Genomic DNA, 19871 nt, shown 5'->3' on the forward strand with positions numbered 1-19871 from the left:
TTCCCCCTTCATTCCCTGCTCTCAATCCTCCTCCTCTTCCTCCAAGGCCTTGATGGGGCTGGATTTGGGATCCCCAGCTGAGCCTGAGAGACCTCGAAAGCCCCAAATCCTGAACCTTTCCCACTTTTTCCCCTTCATTCCCGTGATGGGGCCGGATTTGGGATCCCCAACCAGGCTGAGAGGCCTCGAAACGCCCAAATCCTGAACCTTTCCCACATTTTCCCCTTCATTCCCTGCTTTCAATCCCCCTCTCCTTCCTCCAGACCCCACCACGGCCACGCTGGAGCCAGATTTGGGACCCCCAATCCAGGCTGAGAGGCCTCGAAAGCCCCAAATCCTGAACCTTTCCCACTTTTTTCCCTTCATTCCTGTGATGGGGCCGGATTTGGGATCCCCAAGTGAGCTTGAGAGGCCTCGAAACCCCCAAATCCTGAACCTTTCCCACATATTCCCCTTCATTCCAGTGATGGGGCCGGATTTGGGATCCCCAAGTGAGCCTGAGAGGCCTCGAAAGCCCCAAATCCTGAACCTTTCCCACTTTTTCCCCCTCACTCCCTGCTTTGAAAACCTCCAAGGCCTCCATGGGGCCGGGTGGTGCCCGCTGGGTGCCCCCAGCAGCTGCTCGGTGCCACCGTGGGCAGAGCCACCCTCATCCTCATCCTCCTCATCCTCATCCTCCTCATCCTCATCCTCATCCTCCTTTTCCTCCTTTTCCTCCTCCTCCTCCTCCTCCTCCTGGCTCTAAGATGGCCGGCGGCCCCAAAATGGTGCTGAGCATGAGACGCCATCTGCAAGGCTGGTCCCACGCCCGGGCCGTGGCCTTTTTATGCAAAGAGGAATTAATTAGATTTGAATATGGTAATTAAGCCATCAACCCCTCCCCCCCCCGACCCCCACACCCCCCCCTCCCCAGCCGGGTGCTCATCACGAGGTTCCCTTTTTTCTCCCGGGCTTTCTCCTCACCCCCTCTCTCCCCCTTCCCTCCTTTTCCCCCTCTTTGCCCTCGGCTCTTTGCCCCCAAAAGAGCTGCTCCTGAATCCTAATTAAATTCCCGGGGCTGGCAGTGCCATCCCAGCCCTTTTCCCGGCCCTTTTCCCACTGTTTCCATCCTTGGCCAACGCTTGTGGCCGTGCCCCTCCATCCCCCCCTCACAAAAGCATCCGCAGCGATCACAGCCGCCACCCCAAAAGGAGAATCGGGGATCTCCATCCAAATCGAAAGCAGGAAACGGATCCAAAATTAATTCCCTCCCCCAAAAAAGTCGTGTTTTGAGCCTCTCTGATCCTCAAATTCCCAATATTCCCTTTTTTTCCCCCCCGGCCTGGTGCTGCCCTTGGATGGGCAGGGATGGGGGAAACTCCTTTTGGGATTTCTGCTGAGGTGCTGTGGGATGGGAAGGGAAAGAATTGAGGATTGAAGGAGATTCTACGTCCAAAAAAGTATTTTATTATTATTTTTTAAACTGGGAATTAAAGCTTTTCCCATTCCCACATTTCTTCAGTGTCCATCCGCTCACCCAAACCTGGGATTTATCCACCTGAGCCTGGGGATGTGCAGAGCCTCAAAAACCCCTGGAAAAAAAAGGGATCTGCACAGGGCAAAATAAATCTCATTGGGATATTTTATAGACATCTATATTTATCAGGAAAACATTTCCCTTTTTTCCCCACTCGCCTCATAAAACAAACGAAGGAAATTTGGGAATACCCTGCAGGAGCTCGGCAGAAAAGCCCCCGGGTGTTTTCTGGGAGAGTTGTTGGGATTGCTTTGTTTAAAATTGAGGATATTTGCAAGGGGATAAATTCCAGGGAAACTCTAAAATCCACCTGCAACAAGAAATAGGCTGAAATCATAATTACAAATCTATTTGTATATTCATATATTTATATATTTATATATTTATATATTTGTATATTTATATATTTGTATATTTATATAAAATGTATCAATATATCAATTTATGGGCTGTTTATTATATAGATTTATGGTGGTGAGGCGTGGATATTTCTTTTTATATGGAATATATTTCTTTATCCGGCGCTGGGAAGAGGCTCCCGGGGTTTAATCCCAGCTGGAATCCCGGATTCCTGACTCTGACCTACATAGGACACGATGACGGCCACGGAGCTTCCCTTTGGCACCAGTTTGGGTGGAAATCAAGGAGAATTGGGATTTTTTTAATCCTGGCTCCTCTGTGGGCAGTGTGTGGGAGCAGGGATTTTGATCCTCAAATCCGGGTGATTTTCGGGATGAATTCCCGGGTTTTGCCTCATCCTGACATTCAGGACGCCGGTGGCATCTCCCGGGCTGGAATTCCCAGCTCAGCCTGAAGCAGGATTGGGAAATGCCACCCAAATTCCCGGTGCCAGGGAGGGGAAATCCAGCGGGGGGAAGGAAAAGGAGCAGGAGAAGGAAAAGGGGGAGAAAGAGGAGGAGGATCCGCAGAGAGGGAGAGGAAATAAACCGGAGAGGGAGAGAAAAACAGAGGAGAAATCCTAAAAAAACGTGGAGAAAAGGGGCAAAAGTCGATTATTTGGCATCCCAAAGAATTCCCTGAGCATCCCTGAGCATCCCTGTATCCCTGTTTTCCACCCACGCCCTGCAGGTGGGCAGCACCCACGGCGGGCAGGTGGCCACGGAGGGAAGGGCAGGGCTGTAAATCTCCGGCAAAGCTTTTCCAGGCAGGATTTCTCTCTCCTCTTCCCACTTTTTCTTTTTCTTTTCTTTTTTTTTTCCCCCTTTCCCCGCCTTCCCGCGGCCGCCACGTGGATTCCCCGCGGCAAAGGAAAACAAGGCGAGGATGCTTTTTTTTTCCTTTTGTCTCGCCTCGGCCGCGGCTCGAATCCAGCCCGGCCTCCTCCCTTCCATTCACAATTTCCTTCCGTAGCTGGGGAGGGGGGCAAAAGAAAAAGGGGAAAAAAATGGGAAAAAATTTTTATATTTTGTATTTTAATTTTTGTTTTGTTTCATTGAAAAATAAAGGGAGGGAGGGAGGGAGGGAGGGAGGGAGGGAGGGAGGGAGGGAGGGAGGGAGGGAGGAAGGAAGGAAGGAAGGAAGGAAGGAAGGAAGGAAGGAAGGAAGGAAGGAAGGAAGGAAGGAAGGAAGGAAGGAAGGAAGGAAGGAAGGAAGGAAGGAAGGAAGGAAGGAAGGAAGGAAGGAAGGAAGGAAGGAAGGAAGGAAGGAAGGAAGGAAGGAAGGAAGGAAGGAAGGAAGGAAGGAAGGAAGGAAGGAAGGAAGGAAGGAAGGAAGGAAGGAAGGAAGGAAGGAAGGAAGGAAGGAAGGAAGGAAGGAAGGAAGGAAGGAAGGAAGGAAGGAAGGAAGGAAGGAAGGAAGGAAGGAAGGAAGGAAGGAAGGAAGGAAGGAAGGAAGGAAGGAAGGAAGGAAGGAAGGAAGGAAGGAAGGAAGGAAGGAAGGAAGGAAGGAAGGAAGGAAGGAAGGAAGGAAGGAAGGAAGGAAGGAAGGAAGGAAGGAAGGAAGGAAGGAAGGGAGGAAGGGAGGAAACAAGGGAGGAGAGGAGAGGAGAGGAGAGGAGAGGAGAGGAGAGGAGAGGAGAGGAGAGGAGAGGAGAGGAGAGGAGAGGAGAGGAGAGGAGAGGAGAGGAGAGGAGAGGAGAGGAGAGGAGAGGAGAGGAGAGGAGAGGAGAGGAGAGGAGAGGAGAGGAGAGGAGAGGAGAGGAGAGGAGAGGAGAGGAGAGGAGAGGAGAGGAGAGGAGAGGAGAGGAGAGGAGAGGAGAGGAGAGGAGAGGAGAGGAGGAAGGGAGGGATGGAGGAAGGAAGGAAGGGATGGAGAAGGCCGAGCTGGTCCCAGGGTGACCCCAAGGGTTTCACTCCCCGAGCCCCCCGTGATGCCACCTCAGCGCGGCCTCTGAATGATTTCTATGGATAAAAAAATAATAAGAATAAAATAATAAAATAAATCCAAGCGATGCGCCGGGAAGCGCTCGGGATTGGGGGAGAGACGGGAAAGAGGGGGGAGGAAAGGAGGGGGGAGGATGGCGAGAGCTTAAAAATTACAGTGGGAATTAGCAGGAGTCTGAGCCGTTGTTTGCGCTGCCCATTAGCATCTGCCTATTTATCTGTCACCAGATCCTCGTGGCATCCATCCCCGCATCCATCTGGATCCCTGTCAGTCCGGCTGCCTGTCCAATTATCCGGGAGCATGGCAAAGCCCCCCTGACAGGGCAGACGCGAGCCCACCTCGGCCGCCCTTCCCCAGCCCTTCAGGAGCCCGTTCCCTCCCCGAACAGCACAAGGGCGCTCCTGGAGGGATGTGGGAACGGAGGGGAAAGCGGGCAAGTTTGGCACGCTTGGTTTTAGGGCCGAGCTCTCCCAATCCCGGCCGCCCCATGGATGCTCCATCCGGGCCGCGGGCATTGGGGCAGCTCCGGCGCTTCTTTGTGGGGTTTCTTTGTTCAGGTTCCCCCCCTCCCCGCCTGCCCCCCGGCCCCGAGGAGCAAATCAGCGGCGTTTGCATATTCAGAGCAGGTGGGGGCCCATATGCCCGAGATGCACCAGACAAAATTAGCCACCATAATCATAATCAAGTGTGCCGAGGTGCTGGGGGCAGGGCGAGCCTGGCAGACAAGGCTGATAATTATGGAGCTCAGCATGTGCGCAGCGCTTTTCCCAACAATTATGCCGAGCTCAGCAAGCTGGAGATGAGGCTCGTTCCAGCCACCCTCCGTCGCCCACCGGGAGATCGCTCCCGGGAGGGTTGAGCCGGTCCCGGTCCTTCCCGAGGGTCTTTTGGGAGGTTGGCGAGGGTCTCACCCCATCCCGATGCCCTTTTCCAATCCGTTTTCCAAGCTGGGTTGTGGCTTGCTGGTGGCAGCTTGGGCGTCGCACGGCTCGAGGTGAGCCCCGAGCTCCTTCCCGCATCTCGATCCTGGGCTTAAATCCGCATTTCCCACCCGGATTTATCCAAGGTTCTTCCAGAACCATCCTCATCCCATCCCGCTGTCCCTGTCCTGCGTGGACAACAACACAAACCCTCCGTAAAGGGAGCTTCGGCTTCCCAAAAATCCCTTTATTTTTGCCTCCCGGCCCCTCGCCGTCCTCCCCCGCCTTTTCCAGGGGTGCCTTATCCCCTCGGATCCCTGGGAAAGGCGGGCGGTGGCGGGAGGTGACACTCCGGATCCATCGGCGGCTGCCAGCGCTCCGGGGCCGGTGTCAGGCAGCATTTCCCGGGAGGGGCCCTGCGGAAAGGGCACCGGGAAGGGCACCGGGAAGGAGCCGGCGGGAGCTGCGGGAGATTTTCGGGACCAGCCCCCGCCTCGGGATGCCCCAAGCACCTTCCGACCTGCGTGCAGCCCAGCAGGAGGAGGAAAATCCAGTGTTTTCCTCTTGGAAAAAGGCTGGGAGCGGCTGTGGGTCGGTGGGAGCTGCTTCCCTTGGGGTGCCCCGGTGAGGTGGGGACCGAGCTTGGAGCTGTTCCCGGGTGGATCAGCTCAAGGAGCTCGGGACGGGTGGGAATCGCGGCTCTGCTTCCATCCTTCCTCCTCCTCTTCCTCCTCCTCCTCTCCCCCGTGTGGTGTTTGGGGTCAGGAGAAGCAATTCCCACCCAGCCCCGAGGAAAATGCCGGAATTCCACAGCTCTGGGACAGCTCAAAAAAAAGAGGATTTTCCAGGCAGGGAGGTTTGGGGACATCCCAGAATCCATTCCCAGTCCCCTCCCAGCTCCATGAACAGCAGGAAGCACCAAACCAGCACAAAAACCAGGGGATTCGTCAGGAAATGATGGAAAAGGTGGGAAAGGAGCGGTTTGGATCATTGAGGCATCTCCCAAAATCCAGGAAAACAGCCCCAAAATCCCACATTTCTCCAGGATGGGGCAGCAAATGCCCCTGGGGAGAAATCCCACGCCTTGGAGGGGGATTCGGTGTCCCTGAAGATCCTGCCCGGCTGTTGGAAGAGCCATTGGATCCTTTCCGGGCTGGATTTTCCCTCCGGGAAGCGGGGAAGGATCCGATCCTTGGCAATTCCCCATCGCTCGGCATCTGATCCGCACAAAGAATTCCCGACCCTTATATCCATGCGGGAATTTCTGTGCGGCTGGAGCCCCGAAAGATCCCACATTGGCCCCATTTCCCACCCACAGAGATCCGCAACTCCTTTTTTTGGGAGAGTTTGGAATAACTCGGCAGGAACTTGGATTCACTCCCCTCCAAGCCCTTCTTGCCCTTATTCAAGGAAAATTTGCCTTTTTTTAGGATTTTCCAAATCCCAGCAAATCGGGGTCGTTTCCACGCCATGAGCCTGCGCTGATCCTCCTCTTTCTTCCCCAAATATTGAGTTTTTCCCTGGCTGAGCCCTTCCCAAATATGCCCAAATCATCTCCTTCGGAGCAGGGAATGCTGAGGAGCTTCCCGGGGACTTCCATGGGTTCAGGGCAGACCCCAAATACCCCATTTTTGGGGGTGTTGGGGCTGCGGCCACCTCTGGGAGAAGGATTTTTAAATATTCCCTGCCGGAGATTCAGGATTTCGAGGTTCTAAAAGGAATTGGCCGGCGAGAAACAGAAGAAACAGAATTAAAACAAATCAGCGCCGCCTTTTCACCACCTTTCCCATGCTTTGGGAGCAGAGAGGCTTTGGAAAACTTGGCAAAAGCGGGAAAACCCCTCCACCTGTTTGCTTTTAAATCGCGCTTTTTTATTTTTTTTCGGAAAAAAAAAAAAAAAGAAAAAAAAAAACCGGGATGAGGGGAAAAAAAAAAATCCTCTCCCACCCCACAGGACTAAAAAGCGGCCGTAAATCCCGCTGGATCTCGCAGGCCGGCGGTGATTGAGATGCAGGGAGCAGGGGACAAGGTGACTGCCGGCTCCATAAATATTATTGGGAGCGACGGGGCCGCCCGGGGCCGGCGGGAGGGGACAAAGCGCCCATTGAGCTCCGGCCCAGCTGCCGCGGGGAGCCGGGACGGGCGGGGGTCAAGGTCAGAGGTGGCTCCTGCCTGGGTTTTTCCCCCTTTTTCCTCATCAAAACCCCTTTTCCTCAAGCACGGAAAATTTAAGAAAGCTCCGCCTGGGAGGGGAAACTGAGGCACGGGGGTTGGCTCCGGAAGAGCTTTTTGGGGTCTGTTTAATGCCAAATAAATTCAGATTAAGGCGTGGTGGGCTCTGCTGTGTGCCCACCCCAAACCTCCGCACCCCGCGCCCGGATCCCCCCATTCCAGCGGTTTTTCCACGCGGATGGAAAACCGGAGCTTGGGGTTCAACGCTGCTGCCCCAAAAACTTGGAATTTTCGGGCTCTCCATCCCTTGGCAACGCTCGGTTTCCATGGCAAAGAGCCGGGAACCTCCGGGAGAATCTTCCAGGAGAATCCAGCTCCAGTTTTGGGGTTTTTTGGGGAATGTTTTGAGGCCATCCTGAGCCTCGCAGCCCGGCTTGACCTGGGAACAGGTGAGCAGCCGGCAGAGCTTCTCCTGGAAAAGAGGAGATGATTTTTTGGGATATCCCCACCAAAAAATGCTCCTCCCCATCCCTGCAAGCCCAGCTCGGGAGCTCCAAAGGTTTTAAAGGGCTCCAAATTTATGCAAATGAGCCGCTTTTCCTGTTTTTCCCCACTTTTCCAAGGTTTACCAGACACCAGGAAAGGAGGCGCAGGGCACTGGGACAGCGCTGGGGGCTGGGAATGCGCCTGAATGCTCAAAAATCAGGATTCCCGCAGAAAATCCCAACGGAAAGGATATTTTTTTAGTTCAAAAAACAAATAAATTTTGAAATCCCAGAATTTCTGCGCCCCGCTTGGCGTTGTCCGAGAATTGGGTTCAATTCTCCTTTTTCTCGTCCTCAGTGGATAAAATTCCACACGAGAACCGTGGCAGGATCAGGGACAGCCCCTCCACGGAGACATTCCCGGCAGAAACCACCCCGAATCCCCGTTTTTCCACCCCAATTTCCCGTTTTCCACCCCAAATCGGCTTCGTTTTTTGTTTTGTTTTGGTTTGGTTTTTTTTTTTTTTTTTTTGTGTGGGTGGGTGGTGCTGGGTTTTCCCATCTCCACCTCTCCAGGAAAATAAAGGAAATTCCTTCTTTTTTTTTTTTTTTTTGCTGCAGTGGAAGCGAATCCTCGCAGCCCTGAAGGAGCCCTCAAATCTCCCGACTTTGCCATAAAAAATCTGTTGCTCCGCTTGTTTCCAAGTGTTCCCTATCCCGGATTTTTTTACCCCGGGAATTTGAATCCCAGCTCACTCTTTGAATCCCAAATCCCGAACAGAATGGGGGAAAAAAAACCCCGAATCCGTCATTTCAATGCTCTTGTGCCGTTTAATAGGGGGGATTATAATTTTTCCTCCGTTCCAAGGGAGGCCTGGGGAGGGCTGGAAAAGCTGGAAAACCTCGTGGCCTCGGCAGTTCCTGGGATTTCCGAGTCGTGGGATCGTGGGGCTGCTCCAAGAGGGGTTTTTCCCCAGCCTGGATATTCCTGTTTTGCTGGAAATGGGATGGCAGGGCTGGGGGTGAGCAGAATTCGGGGACATCGCTGTGTCCCCCCTCTGTCTGTGCCAGAGCTGATCCATGGGGATGGAGAATCCTTCCCAAAATCTCTCTTTTTGTGCCCAGGGAGTGCTGAAAAGCAAAACGTGGATTTTTGGCGCAGGTCAAACATCCACAGGGAAAACCTGGGCGAGGTGGGCGCATCCATGGGTTTTCCATCATGGAAAATCCCGTCGATTCCCCAATTCGCGCATCCCAAATTTCTCCCCTTAGTGGTGTTTTTTGGGCGATTGTCGGATCACTGCTTGGAAAGTTCGGGAATTTTTGTGGGGTTTGGATTGCTAACCTTGGGAACAGGGATTTTGGGAGGCTCGGGATGGGCTCCAAACATTCCCGAAGCTGGGAAGGAGGGATGGAGGGGGGGGGAGGATGGAGCCCCCCACCTTCCTCGTTTTCCCATCTCCCCCAGTCCAGGCTCAGCTCCCACACGCTGCTGGGAAGAGGTGAAATTAATCCCTATGGAAATTTATTTAAATGAATTCCCGCCTGGACACTCAAGCTGTTCCCAGCCTGGCGAGGGGGGGAGGGAGTGGAGACTCCCGGGAACCCCGATTGCCCCCCTTACAGCCACATTTCCTGGGATTATTCCCTCCTGGAAGTGCGGAGTTGAGCCCCAAATCCAGGTTTGAATCCATGATTTTTCCCAAGGGGTGTCTTGGGGAGCAGGGAGAAGATTCCAGTGGCTCTCGTTGTGCCTTGGAAAACGCTGGTTTTTTTGGTTTTTGTTTTTGTGGTTTTTTTTGTTTGTTTGTTTTGTTTTGTTTTTTTGCGTTGGTTTTGCCCCAAAAAACCTCGAGCCTCGGTTATTCCACAAGGGGAAAATGGAGCATTCCCAGAAATGAGAAATCCGGGTTTTCCTGCCCGAAATTCCTTGGTTTATTCGTGAAAATGGCCCTGAAATAGATCCCAGATTAAGCAGATCCGGCTCTTCCCGTTCCTGTTGGGATGCAGCCCAGGGAGATTCCTTTGGGTTCGTGGGGACAGAGTGAACCCCACAGTGACCCCAAAACCCCGGGAATTCTGGGCAGCCCCCGTGGGCCCCCCGATCCCATAAAGCCTCTGGAAAGGGGGATCCAGGACATCCGAATCCCTGGGACGAGGCTCCTTTGGGACTGTCAGTGCCAGGAAAGGGCGAGGGAGATCCGGGAATGGGGTTTGACCTGGAATTGAAGTGGGAAAAGTCGGGATTGAGAGGGAACACCTCTGGCAGGATTCCCATCCCCTTTGGAGCATCCTGGAGGGAGAGGCCGGCCAGGCTGTGGCAAAATCCCGGGATAAAGAACTTTTCCAAGAGCAATATTCCCACTGGAGCATTGGACACACTCCCACCATCCCTGCGTGGGTGGATTCAGGGAATTCCTGGGAATCCCTGGGGCCATCCTTGGGGCTGGAGGGGGTCGGGAACTTCACGTGGACCAGAATTCCAAAGATCCTGGGAATCAGGGCTGGGAGAGCCAGCAGGGAGAGGCATTTCCAGGGATTTCTGGGATGCTGCACCCCATAAACAACGCCAGGGGCTGAACGTGCAGGGGGAGCACAGGGCCACCCCAATTAATTATCCCAAGCAATTAATTAGAGAGGGAATTTGGGCTCAGGCAATGCAGGGCTGTGTGAGGAGAGGATGGAATAACGTGGGATAACGCGGGAGATGGGAATTGGGAGCAGGGACATTCCTGGGGACAGCAAGTGACACTGGATGTGTCCATCCCTGTCCATCCCTGTCCATCCCCGTCCCTCTCTGTCCATCCCCGTCCATCCCTGTCCATCCCCGTCCATCCCTGTCCATCCCCGTCCCTCCCTGTCCATCCCCGTCCATCCCTGTCCATCCCCGTCCATCCCCGTCCCTCTCTGTCCATCCCCGTCCATCCCCGTCCATCCCCGTCCATCCCTGTCCATCCCCGTCCATCCCCGTCCCTCTCTGTCCATCCCCGTCCATCCCTGTCCATCCCCGTCCATCCCCGTCCATCCCTGTCCATCCCCATCCCTCCCTGTCCATCTCTGTCCATCCCCGTCCATCCCTGTCCATCCCCGTCCATCCCCGTCCATCCCCATCCATCCCCGTCCATCCCCGTCCATCCCCGTCCATCCCCGTCCCTCCCCGTCCATCCCCGTCCATCCCCGTCCCTCCCCGTCCATCCCCGTCCATCCCCGTCCCTCCCTGTCCATCCCCGTCCCTCCCTGTCCATCCCTGTCCATCCCCGTCCATCCCTGTCCATCCCCGTCCATCCCCGTCCCTCTCTGTCCATCCCCGTCCATCCCCGTCCCTCCCTGTCCCTCCCCGTCCATCCCCGTCCATCCCCGTCCATCCCCGTCCCTCCCTGTCCATCCCCGTCCCTCCCTGTCCATCCCCGTCCATCCCCGTCCATCCCTGTCCATCCCCGTCCCTCTCTGTCCATCCCCGTCCATCCCCGTCCATCCCCATCCATCCCCGTCCCTCCCCGTCCATCCCTGTCCATCGCCGGTCCATCCCCTGTCCATCCCCGTCCCTCTCTGTCCATCCCCGTCCCTCCCCGTCCATCCCCGTCCATCCCCATCCATCCCCGTCCCTCCCTGTCCATCCCCGTCCATCCCTGTCCATCCCCGTCCCTCCCTGTCCATCCCCGTCCATCCCTGTCCATCCCCGTCCATCCCTGTCCATCCCCGTCCATCCCCATCCATCCCCGTCCCTCCCCGTCCATCCCTGTCCATCCCCATCCATCCCCGTCCCTCCCCGTCCATCCCTGTCCATCCCCATCCATCCCCGTCCCTCCCTGTCCCTCCCCGTCCCTCCCCGTCCATCCCCGTCCATCCCCGTCCATCCCCGTCCATCCCCGTCCCTCCCTGTCCATCCCCGTCCCTCTCTGTCCATCCCCGTCCATCCCCGTCCCTCCCCGTCCATCCCTGTCCATCCCCATCCATCCCCGTCCCTCTCTGTCCATCCCCGTCCATCCCCGTCCATCCCTGTCCATCCCCGTCCATCTCTGTCCATCCCCGTCCCTCTCTGTCCCTCCCCGTCCATCCCCGTCCATCCCCATCCATCCCCGTCCATCCCCGTCCCTCCCCGTCCATCCCTGTCCATCCACAGGACACTGCCCAGGCCCTTGGCTGACCACACCCCCTGGCCAGGACATTGGGACCCCCTCGAGCCACCCACAGTGACAAGGACACGAGGGAAGAGGTGCCACCGCCTGTCCCCGAGGTCACCCTGTCCCCAAGAGACCCCGCCCAGAGGACGGCGCGTGGTGAGGAATTCCTGGGAATGGGGTGGGAAGTGGAATTGTCACCTGCCCTCCTTCCAGGTGTCCCAAGGTGTCACCAGCCCCTTAAACGCACGCTGATGCCAAATTCCCGCCTGTCCCTTTGCTGGAATGTCCCCAAGTGCCCCGCGGGGGCTGTGGGGACAGAGGGAATGATTTGGGAAGGGATTTGGGATGGTGGGGACACCGTCACCTCCTCATCCCTGGTTCTCACTGGGCTGGCGCTGGGCTCACACCAGTTTGTCCCATTCACAGGTGACAAGAGTGGACGTCGTGGGGGTCCAGGTGACCGAGAAAGGCCGGACAAAAGGCAAGGCTGGGCTGGAGCCGTGGAATTCCCACCCCAGGGTAAGGGATTGATCCCTCCTCTCCCAAAAAAAGCAGCTCCCAAGCCAGAAGGTCCCACCTGAGTGTCCCCCAAGCCTCTGGGCCAGGTGACAGCGAGGGGACATCCCAGGACGCCGCAAGGACACGGAGCCGGTGCCGCCAAGCCCAAGGCACCGGGAGGACGAGGGGAAGGGAAAAAATTCCAGTGCATTAAAAGTGTTGGAAGCTCCCAGCCTGTCCCAGCCTGGTGTTTGAGTGGAATTTTGTCCCTTTTCCCTGCAGGATCCCCCAATCCCTGCAAAACTCCGTGTCCAGGGGGTGTTTCCTTCCCCCCAAAAAATTGGGTTTTCCTCTCCCAGCCCTCTCCTTCCCTGCAGAGGGAGGTGAGGGGTCCCGGCAGCCCAGAGGGGACAATTCCTGTCCAATTCCCTGTGGGGACAGGGATGTTCCCCCTCACCCTCGCTCCCTTTTCCTCTCCTCATTTCCACCCAGGACCTGGGAACTGGCTCTGATCCCTCTTTCCCGACTCCCTGGGGTGACCCTGATGGGGACAGGTGGGACAGGCTGGGGGACAAGGCCAGGTTGCTCCAGCTCCAACTGGTCCTGCTGGTTGCAAGCCTCATTCCAGCTTCAAAATTCCCGGTTTTTTCCGTCTTTTACCCGGATTTCAAGGCAAACCCAGAGCTCCAGCAGCAGCTGGGGATGGAGCACAGCAAAGTTCGGTGACTCCAGCTCTGTCCTCTCCACAGGGTGACAGCTCTAAAATCCCACCAAACCTTTCCAGGGATCAGCGATGAGCCGGGACAAACCTCGGGAAGGACATCCCGAAATTCCCAACCTCCCAATCCCTCCCACCACACGCTCGCCGCCGCCGCCGCCGCCCAAATATTGAGCTCTACATTAAATTAGCAAGGGGAAAATAAATAAATAAATCAAGGAATCAATCAATAAATAAAATTAAAAAGGTCCGGGAGGGAAAGGCGAGCACGTCGGAGGGGAAGCGTGGCAGTTTGTTATGCTAACCGAGGGGGGCTCCGCTCGGGGGACAAGTCGGAGAGGTCTGAAGAGCAAGGAGTTCACAGGCCCTCTCCTTTTGTCATGCTAAAAGTGCAACACAGAAAATATATACAGGCAGCTGCTCAATGGAGCGTGAAATACGAGTGATTTCTCCGCCGGCCCCGGGTAATGCGATGCAGCTCCGGGACAATGCCCGGCCGCCGCCTTTGTGCGCCACGGGAAACTTTTATTTTATGTTTTTGGGGCGGTGGGGAGAGAAGAAACGGCCGCCGAAAGGGAGGTGGAGGTGGGAAGTCCCCTGAGCGCCTCGCGGTGTCCCCAGGATGAGCTGGGTTATGCCAGGATGGGCCGCGGCTCGGTGGTTGCGAAGTCACCTGGGAGGAAATGTCCCGTTTTGGGGACATTTGGGGACGCCGCGAGCGGGGTGGGGAATGCGGACCCCGTGAATTTGGCCGCGGTGTCCCGCGGCGGCCGCTCCCTTTGCTGATGCTAATTGGGAGCGGTGTAAAATCAGCCCTCAAAGCGGCTTTTGTGTCCCCCGGGGGAGGCCGGCGGGGCTGGGGGTGCTCCGAGCATCCATCTTCTTCCACCTTTCCCTCGGGTTTTTTTTCTTTTTTTGTGGCCCAGCCGAGCTGAAAGCGGCGCTGTGGGGGCTGAGAGGGTCCTGGGGCTCCGCATTCGTTCCAAGAGGGGCCGAGGTGCCGCTTTGGGCAGCCCCGGTGCAAAAACTGGGGGTCCCGCGGGGATTTTGGGCGGCCCAGGGCATGGAGACAGCGAAGGTGATGGAGCAGGCTGCTTCCCTGGACTCTGGCAGCCAGGACTGGGTCATTTTGGGGGAATTTGGGGGATTTTTGGTGTCGCATGCCATCGGCCGAGGGGCTGCTCGCTCCTGGTGTGGGGGGCACACCGGGGGCTGCCCCGGGGGTGCGCGGGGAGGTGTTCTGGGGTGCCGCTCCACCAAAGCCGGGTACCCCAAGGCCTCGGGGGATGCTCCGGGCACGGGCGGAAGCGACATCTAGTGGGAAGCGCATCCCGTCGCCAGGGAGATCGATATCCATGGCAACCCCTCGGGAACAGCGCGCCCGCCTGGACCAGGGGCACCCAGCGGCGCCCGCGGGGACCCCGGGATCGGCTGGAATGCTCGCAGATCCCGGCGGGATGTCGGTGCTGGCACCGGGATTTGGGTCCTGGCACCAGGATGTGGGTGGTGGCACCGGGATTTGGGGCCTGGCGCCAGGATTTGGGGCCTGGCACTGGGATGTGGCATCGTGGTGGGCGCTGAACCAGGGCTCGGCCGGGCAGAACAGCGGGATAAAGCCAGGAAACGATCCCATTTATCCCATTTATCCCCCAAGGAAAACACGAGGAGAAGGACGCGGCGGGTGGGGTGGGTGCAGCTGGTCCCGTGGTGTCACCAGCAATGGAGGCACAGAAAAGATCCGTGATGTGGCACCTGGGGACACGGGTTGGTGGCAGAATCTGGGCTCTGTGGAGAGAGGAGCCTGTCCTGGAGCAGGGCAGGAGCGTGAGCAGGAAGGGGCAGCAGGGACAGCACCATGGACTGACCCCATTCCCTGTCCCCTTGTGCCACTGAGGGAAAGGAATGAGAGAATTTGGGAATGAAGTTAAGCTCCGGAAGAAGGGAGGGGTGGGGGGGAAGCTGGTTTTAAGATTTCGCTTCATTCCGCATTTTCCTGCTCTGCTTTGATTGGTAATAAATTAAATTAATTTCCTCGAGTCGGGTCTGGTTTGTCTGTGTGGGTCAGCTGAGGAGGGGGAGTGCTGGAGCTGCTTTGGTGGGTCCCTGGCGTTTCTCCGGGGTCAGCCCACGAAGGGAAGACACGCAGATATGATTTATTATCGATATCATCGAGATCGATATCCCGTGCAGGGCGCAGCCGGGACTCGAACCCGCGCCCAGACGCTCCCGGGAGGCCGCGCCCGCGGAACCGCGCGCCGCGCAGAGCCCGCCCCCCCGCCCGCATCCCGCTCTCCATTGGTCAATTAGCTGCCAATCAAAGCGAAAGCGGACGCGGATTGGTTGTCTGGACGGGGCGTGGCCTCGGGGGCGTGGCCGCGGGCGGGCTTCCTGCGGCCGCCTTTGCGCTGACCCCCGGCATGGTGGGCGCGGGCCGGGGCCGGGCCGGGCCGGGGGCTTCTCACCGGGGGGTTCTGACCGGGGGGATGCGAGGGGCCGGCCCCGGAGAGGGCTCTGAGCGGGGGGTGCATGTCCAGGCTGCCCGGGGGGTGCGGGTCTAGGGGGTCCCAGCCCGGAGGGTCCCAGAGTTCGGCACGGCCGGGGGGTCCCGTGGTGACCATGGCCGAGGGGTCACTGCCCGGGGGTCCCATCCCGGGGCGTCTCTGGGGTGCGCATGGTCGGGAGGTTGCTGTCCGGGAAGTGCCAACCTTGGGGGTCCCTGCCCGGGGATCCCACGGTGACCATGGCCAGGGGGTCACTGCCCGGGGCTGTGCCCGGCCGGAGGGTCCCTGCCCGGGGGATTCGCATCCGGGGTGTCCTCACCCAGGGGATCCCCAGCAGGGGCAGGGCTGGGAACAGTCCCCATGCCCCCCATCCCCGGGCCCTGGGGTGACCCCGCGATGTCCACACACAGGCGGTGATGGGGGTGCAGGTGGTGGTCACTCTGCTGGCCGCCAGCCTTATGCAGAAGATGGCCCCGCACTGCTCCTTTGCCCGCTGGCTGCTCTGCAATGGCAGGTACGGCTCTGTCCCTGTCCCCAGCAGGGCTCGGGGACCCCCAGCACCTCTGACCCCCCTCTCCCCGCAGCCTGTACCGCTACAAGCACCCCTCGGACGAGGAGCTCTGTGCCCTGGCCGGGAAGCAGCGCCCCAAGAGCAAGAGGGACAGGTCAGCCTGGGTCACCCCCGCGGTCCCGGGGGGTGGGAGGGGCTGGGAGTGGGAAATATTTGAGGTTGGGGACAGTGGGAGTCACCCCAGAGTGCTGAGGGGTGCACCAGGGGTGTCACCCCACCACGGGGTGACACAAGGGACAAGCCAGCTCTGGTTTTCACCGCAGGAAGATGAATGGGATGATGGAGGACAAACCCCTGTCCGTGCCCCGGGACATCAACCTCCAGCTGGACACCAGCCCCATCACCGCCGTGGACGCTCTGGGTAATGCCCTGTTCCCCCAGGACGCCACCCAGGTGGTGTCCCCAGGGCGGTGACGTGTCCCCACGCCCCCCCAGTGCTGCGCTATTTCCTGGAGTACCAGTGGTTCGTGGATTTCGCCGTCTACGCCGGCGCCGTGTACGTCTTCAGCGAGGGCTACTTCTGCCTGGTCAGCCCCGCCAGGGAGACCAACCTCGGCGTGCTCTGGTGCCTGCTGACCATCGTCTTCTCCGTGTATCCTGATTTTCAGGGGGCCAGGCCGAAGAGGGAACCCCCCCCCCCTTATTTTTCTTCCGCGCTGAGGCATAAAACTGAATTTTATGGATTATTTATGACGAGTTCTGAAGGTGTCCCGAAGAGGAGCTGGTGGTGGCTTCATGGTGGAGATGTTTAGGGGCCTCACCGGGGTTGGGGTGTCCCCTGGTGTGTCCCAAATTTCCTTGACAGCCTCCCCCAAACCCCAGCAAGGTTTTCTTCATGGTGATGCGGCATTATTTCCGCTCGGAGGAGGGCGGGGAGCGCTCCGTGTGCCTCACCTTCGCCTTCTTCTTCCTCCTCCTCGCCATGGTGGCCCTGGTGGTCCGTGAAGACTACCTGGAGTTCGGCCTCGAGGCTGGTGGGTGACAGGGACGGAGACAGGGAGCAGGGAGGTGACCCAATCATGGGGGTCACTCCCTACTCATTGGTCACCCCCTACTCCCAGGGGTCAGTCCCCACTCCCAGGGGTCATTGCCCACTCATGGGTCAGTCCCCACTCCCAGGGGTCATTCTGCACTCCCAGGGGTCATTCCCCTCATTGGTCACCCCCCACTCCCAGGGGTCATTCTGCACTCCCAGGGGTCATTCCCCTCATTGGTCACCCCCCACTCCCAGGGGTCACTCCCCACTTCCAGAGGTCACTCCCCTCATTGGTCACTCCCCACTCACAGCAGTCACTCCCCGCAGGGCTGGCCGGAGTCACCCATAACCTGGAGACCATCCTGAAGCCACGGGGCTGGGAGTGGACGTGAGTTGGCAACTGGGCAGGGAGGGAAATGGGGGGAAAAACCCCTTTTTGGGGAGGTTTTTGGGAAGTTTGGGGTGGGAACCATCCCCCACTGTCCCTCCTCTGTGTCCACAGGCTGCCCCTGGCTAAGCTGGGCTTCAAGCTGGGGCTGGTGGCCCTGTGCTCCTTCCTGGGAGCCCTCCTGACCTTCCCGGGGCTGCGCCTGGCCCAGACCCACCTGGACGCCCTCAGGATGGCAGCGGACAAGCCCCTGACCCAGTTGGGTGCCACTGGGGGACAGCGGGGACCCCCCGGCTGTGGGGGAGGTTTGGGGTGGGAGGGAAAGGGGCAGCGGGGGCTGTGAGGTCTCTGATGGTCCCCCCGCAGGGTCCTGCTGCACGTGGGGTTCGTGGCGCCCGTGCTGGTGGTGGTGATGTGGGTCAGACCCCTCTCCCGGGATTTCCTGCTCCAGGCCCCGCTGGGCAAGCGGACGGTGCAGATGTGAGTGGGACATCTGGGGGGACACTGGGGCACGGGGTCTCCCATCCCCCAGTGACCCCCTGTGACCCCCTGTGTCCTCCCCAGTAACCCCTGTGACAATGTCCCCACAATAACCCCCAATGACCCCCCACATCCCCTTGTAATGACCCCCCCAATGACCCCTGTGACCCTCCATGACCTTCAGTGACCCCTGTGGCACTCAATGCCCCCCCAATGTCCCCTAATAACCCCCCCAATGACCCCCACACTCCCCACTCCCCCTGTCCCCCGTGTCCCCTCTGGAGCAGGGGGGGTTCCTGTCCCCCAGCCCTGTCCCAGCCCCTGCTCTGTCCCAGCCTTTCCGACTCCTCCTTCGACACTGCCCGGCTCTGGGCCATCGTGGTGCTGTCCCTGCTGCGCCTACTGGGGACACGCCACCACCTCCAGGCCTACCTGGGGCTGGCCGAGCGCTGGGTGCAGCGGATGAGGAAGGAAGCCGGGCGCATCCCGGCGCTGGAGATCCAGCAGAAGGTCGGGATTGGGGCTGGGATCGGGGCGTGGCTCCCCCCATCCTGCAGGGCTCCTGCTGAGCATTCCTGGAATTCCCACAGATCACTAGGATCTACTGCTACGTGTCTGTGGTGAGCCTGCAGTACCTGGGGCCCATCATCCTCACCCTGCACTGCGTCCTGCTGCTGAAAACACTGGGTGAGGAAGGGGGTCGGCAATTTGGGGGGGTTTGGGAAGGGCAGGATGAGCCTGGAGGTCACCGGGAAGCCACCAGCACCCAAATTGTCCCCACCTGTCACGGACTCAGAGATGCCTGCAGCTCCTCTCGAGGGGCAGCTCCGATCTCTGGGAGCAGGGACAGGGTCCAGGGAGCAGCTAGAGCTGTGTCAGGGATTTGGGATGGAGAGCAGGGAAAGGTTCTTCCCCCAGAGGGTGCTGGGCACTGCCCAAGGAATGGGCACAGCTCCGAGGCTGCCAGAGCTCCAGGAGCATGGGGACAACACCCTCAGGGACAGGGTGGGATTGTTGGGGTGTCTGTGCAGGGCCAGGAGCTGCATTCCATGACCCTTTGGGTCCCCTCCAGCTCAGGACATTCCATGGTTCTGTTCCATGATTCTGTTCCATGGGACTCTGCCACCAGCAGGGCTGGGGCACAGAGACCCCCCAGACCTGTCCCCTCTGTCCCACAGGTCACCACTCCTGGGGGCTGTACCCCGAGTCCCCCCCCATGTCCCCGGCAGCGCCGGTGGCCCCGCCACGCCCCGAGGGTGACGCCGGCGAGGACGTGCACGCGGTGGTGCAGGAGATCTCGGGGGTCCTGGGCTGCATCTTCACCCCCCCCTTCTTCCGAGGACTCTTCTCCTTCCTCACCTGGTGGGTGGCCGCCTGCCAGGTGGTCACCAGCCTTTTCGGCCTCTACTTCCACCAGTACCTGGCAGCGTCCTGACTGGGAGGGACTGGGATGTGCTGGTCAGAGCCCGGCTGCTGGTCCCTCGCTGCTGCCTCAGCTGGTTGTCCCGCTTTGAGGACACTCGTGGGGACATTGGTGCCACCAGGCTGGTTTTTGTGGCCGGGTCTGTCACCACTGTGCCTGCTCTTGTCCTTCCAGCCCCTCATGGGGACACTCCAGTGCTGCTTTTTCCTGGAGGGCAGCAGCTCCTGGTGCGCTGGGGACACGGTGGGGACATCCGGCAGTGGCACCTGGACTCGCCAGCACAGACTTCGGGGTGTTCTCAGCTGAGGCTGAGGGGGTTTTTGTAGGGTCTCTGCACCTGGGCTTCACCCCACCCGTGCTCCGTGTGACTCCTCAGGCCCAGCAGCCCCGAGGGTGGCTGCTTCACAATAAAGAAGTGACACCAGAGTCCTTGTCACCCAAAAGCTGCACTCGGTGTCCCCAAAGCCCCCTCCCCCCGAGCAGCTGCTTTAAGCATCACCCTGGAGGAAGAGGAGACCTCAGCTCACCTCACTGGTGCCTGTCCCTGGGGTCACCCCGGGGCTGGTGACACCGGCGGTGGCTGCGGGGGGGGACGGGGACGGGGCCCCTCGTCCCTCTGAGCCGAGCTGTTCCACGTGGTGGGTGCATGAAACAGGATTAGCAGGTCTGGGCTGCTCGGAGAAAGGGAGAGGGGCTCTGATCCTATTTGATAGCCTTGTAATGGTCTTAATTCCCTCTCGCCGAGGGCCGGGAGGA

General features: G+C 58.8%; 2 protein-coding genes across 21 annotated transcripts in view; both read left to right on the top strand.

The window, feature by feature from the left end:
- Window positions 1–13205, top strand: part of LOC116435878 (myosin light chain kinase 3-like) — a 37721-nt gene extending 24516 nt beyond the window's left edge. For 18 of the 20 annotated variants that reach the window (XR_004236872.1, XR_004236866.1, XR_004236881.1 and 15 more), the window contains 3 exons: window positions 11560–11716; window positions 11987–12079; window positions 12808–13205. The gene's annotated coding sequence lies outside the window, so the exon portion shown is untranslated. Of the gene's footprint in view, window positions 1–8909; window positions 9119–11559; window positions 11717–11986; window positions 12301–12807 lie in introns of those variants that run through there. The other 2 variants (XR_004236879.1, XM_032092531.1) reach the window with 2 other exon arrangements.
- A 1921-nt stretch (window positions 13206–15126) lies between these two features.
- Window positions 15127–19541, top strand: TMEM161A (transmembrane protein 161A). The gene is made up of 12 exons (XM_032092496.1): window positions 15127–15196; window positions 15688–15791; window positions 15862–15942; window positions 16112–16209; window positions 16284–16440; window positions 16671–16822; window positions 17152–17212; window positions 17327–17470; window positions 17579–17692; window positions 18028–18202; window positions 18283–18379; window positions 18871–19541. Exons 1-12 carry the CDS (start codon window positions 15194–15196, stop codon window positions 19125–19127), a joined length of 1443 nt encoding a protein of 480 aa, XP_031948387.1. The 5' UTR covers window positions 15127–15193; the 3' UTR covers window positions 19128–19541.
- Window positions 19542–19871: the final 330 nt, after the last annotated feature.

This window comes from Corvus moneduloides, chromosome 28, assembly GCF_009650955.1.
Source record: "Corvus moneduloides isolate bCorMon1 chromosome 28, bCorMon1.pri, whole genome shotgun sequence".
NCBI lineage: Eukaryota > Metazoa > Chordata > Aves > Passeriformes > Corvidae > Corvus > Corvus moneduloides.

Coding starts and splice junctions, on each gene's coding strand:
- TMEM161A (XM_032092496.1), top strand. Junction 18,203..18,282: donor CGCTGGAGATCCAGCAGAAG/GTCGGGATTGGG, acceptor GAATTCCCACAG/ATCACTAGGATCTACTGCTA. Junction 18,380..18,870: donor CCTGCTGCTGAAAACACTGG/GTGAGGAAGGGG, acceptor TCTGTCCCACAG/GTCACCACTCCTGGGGGCTG.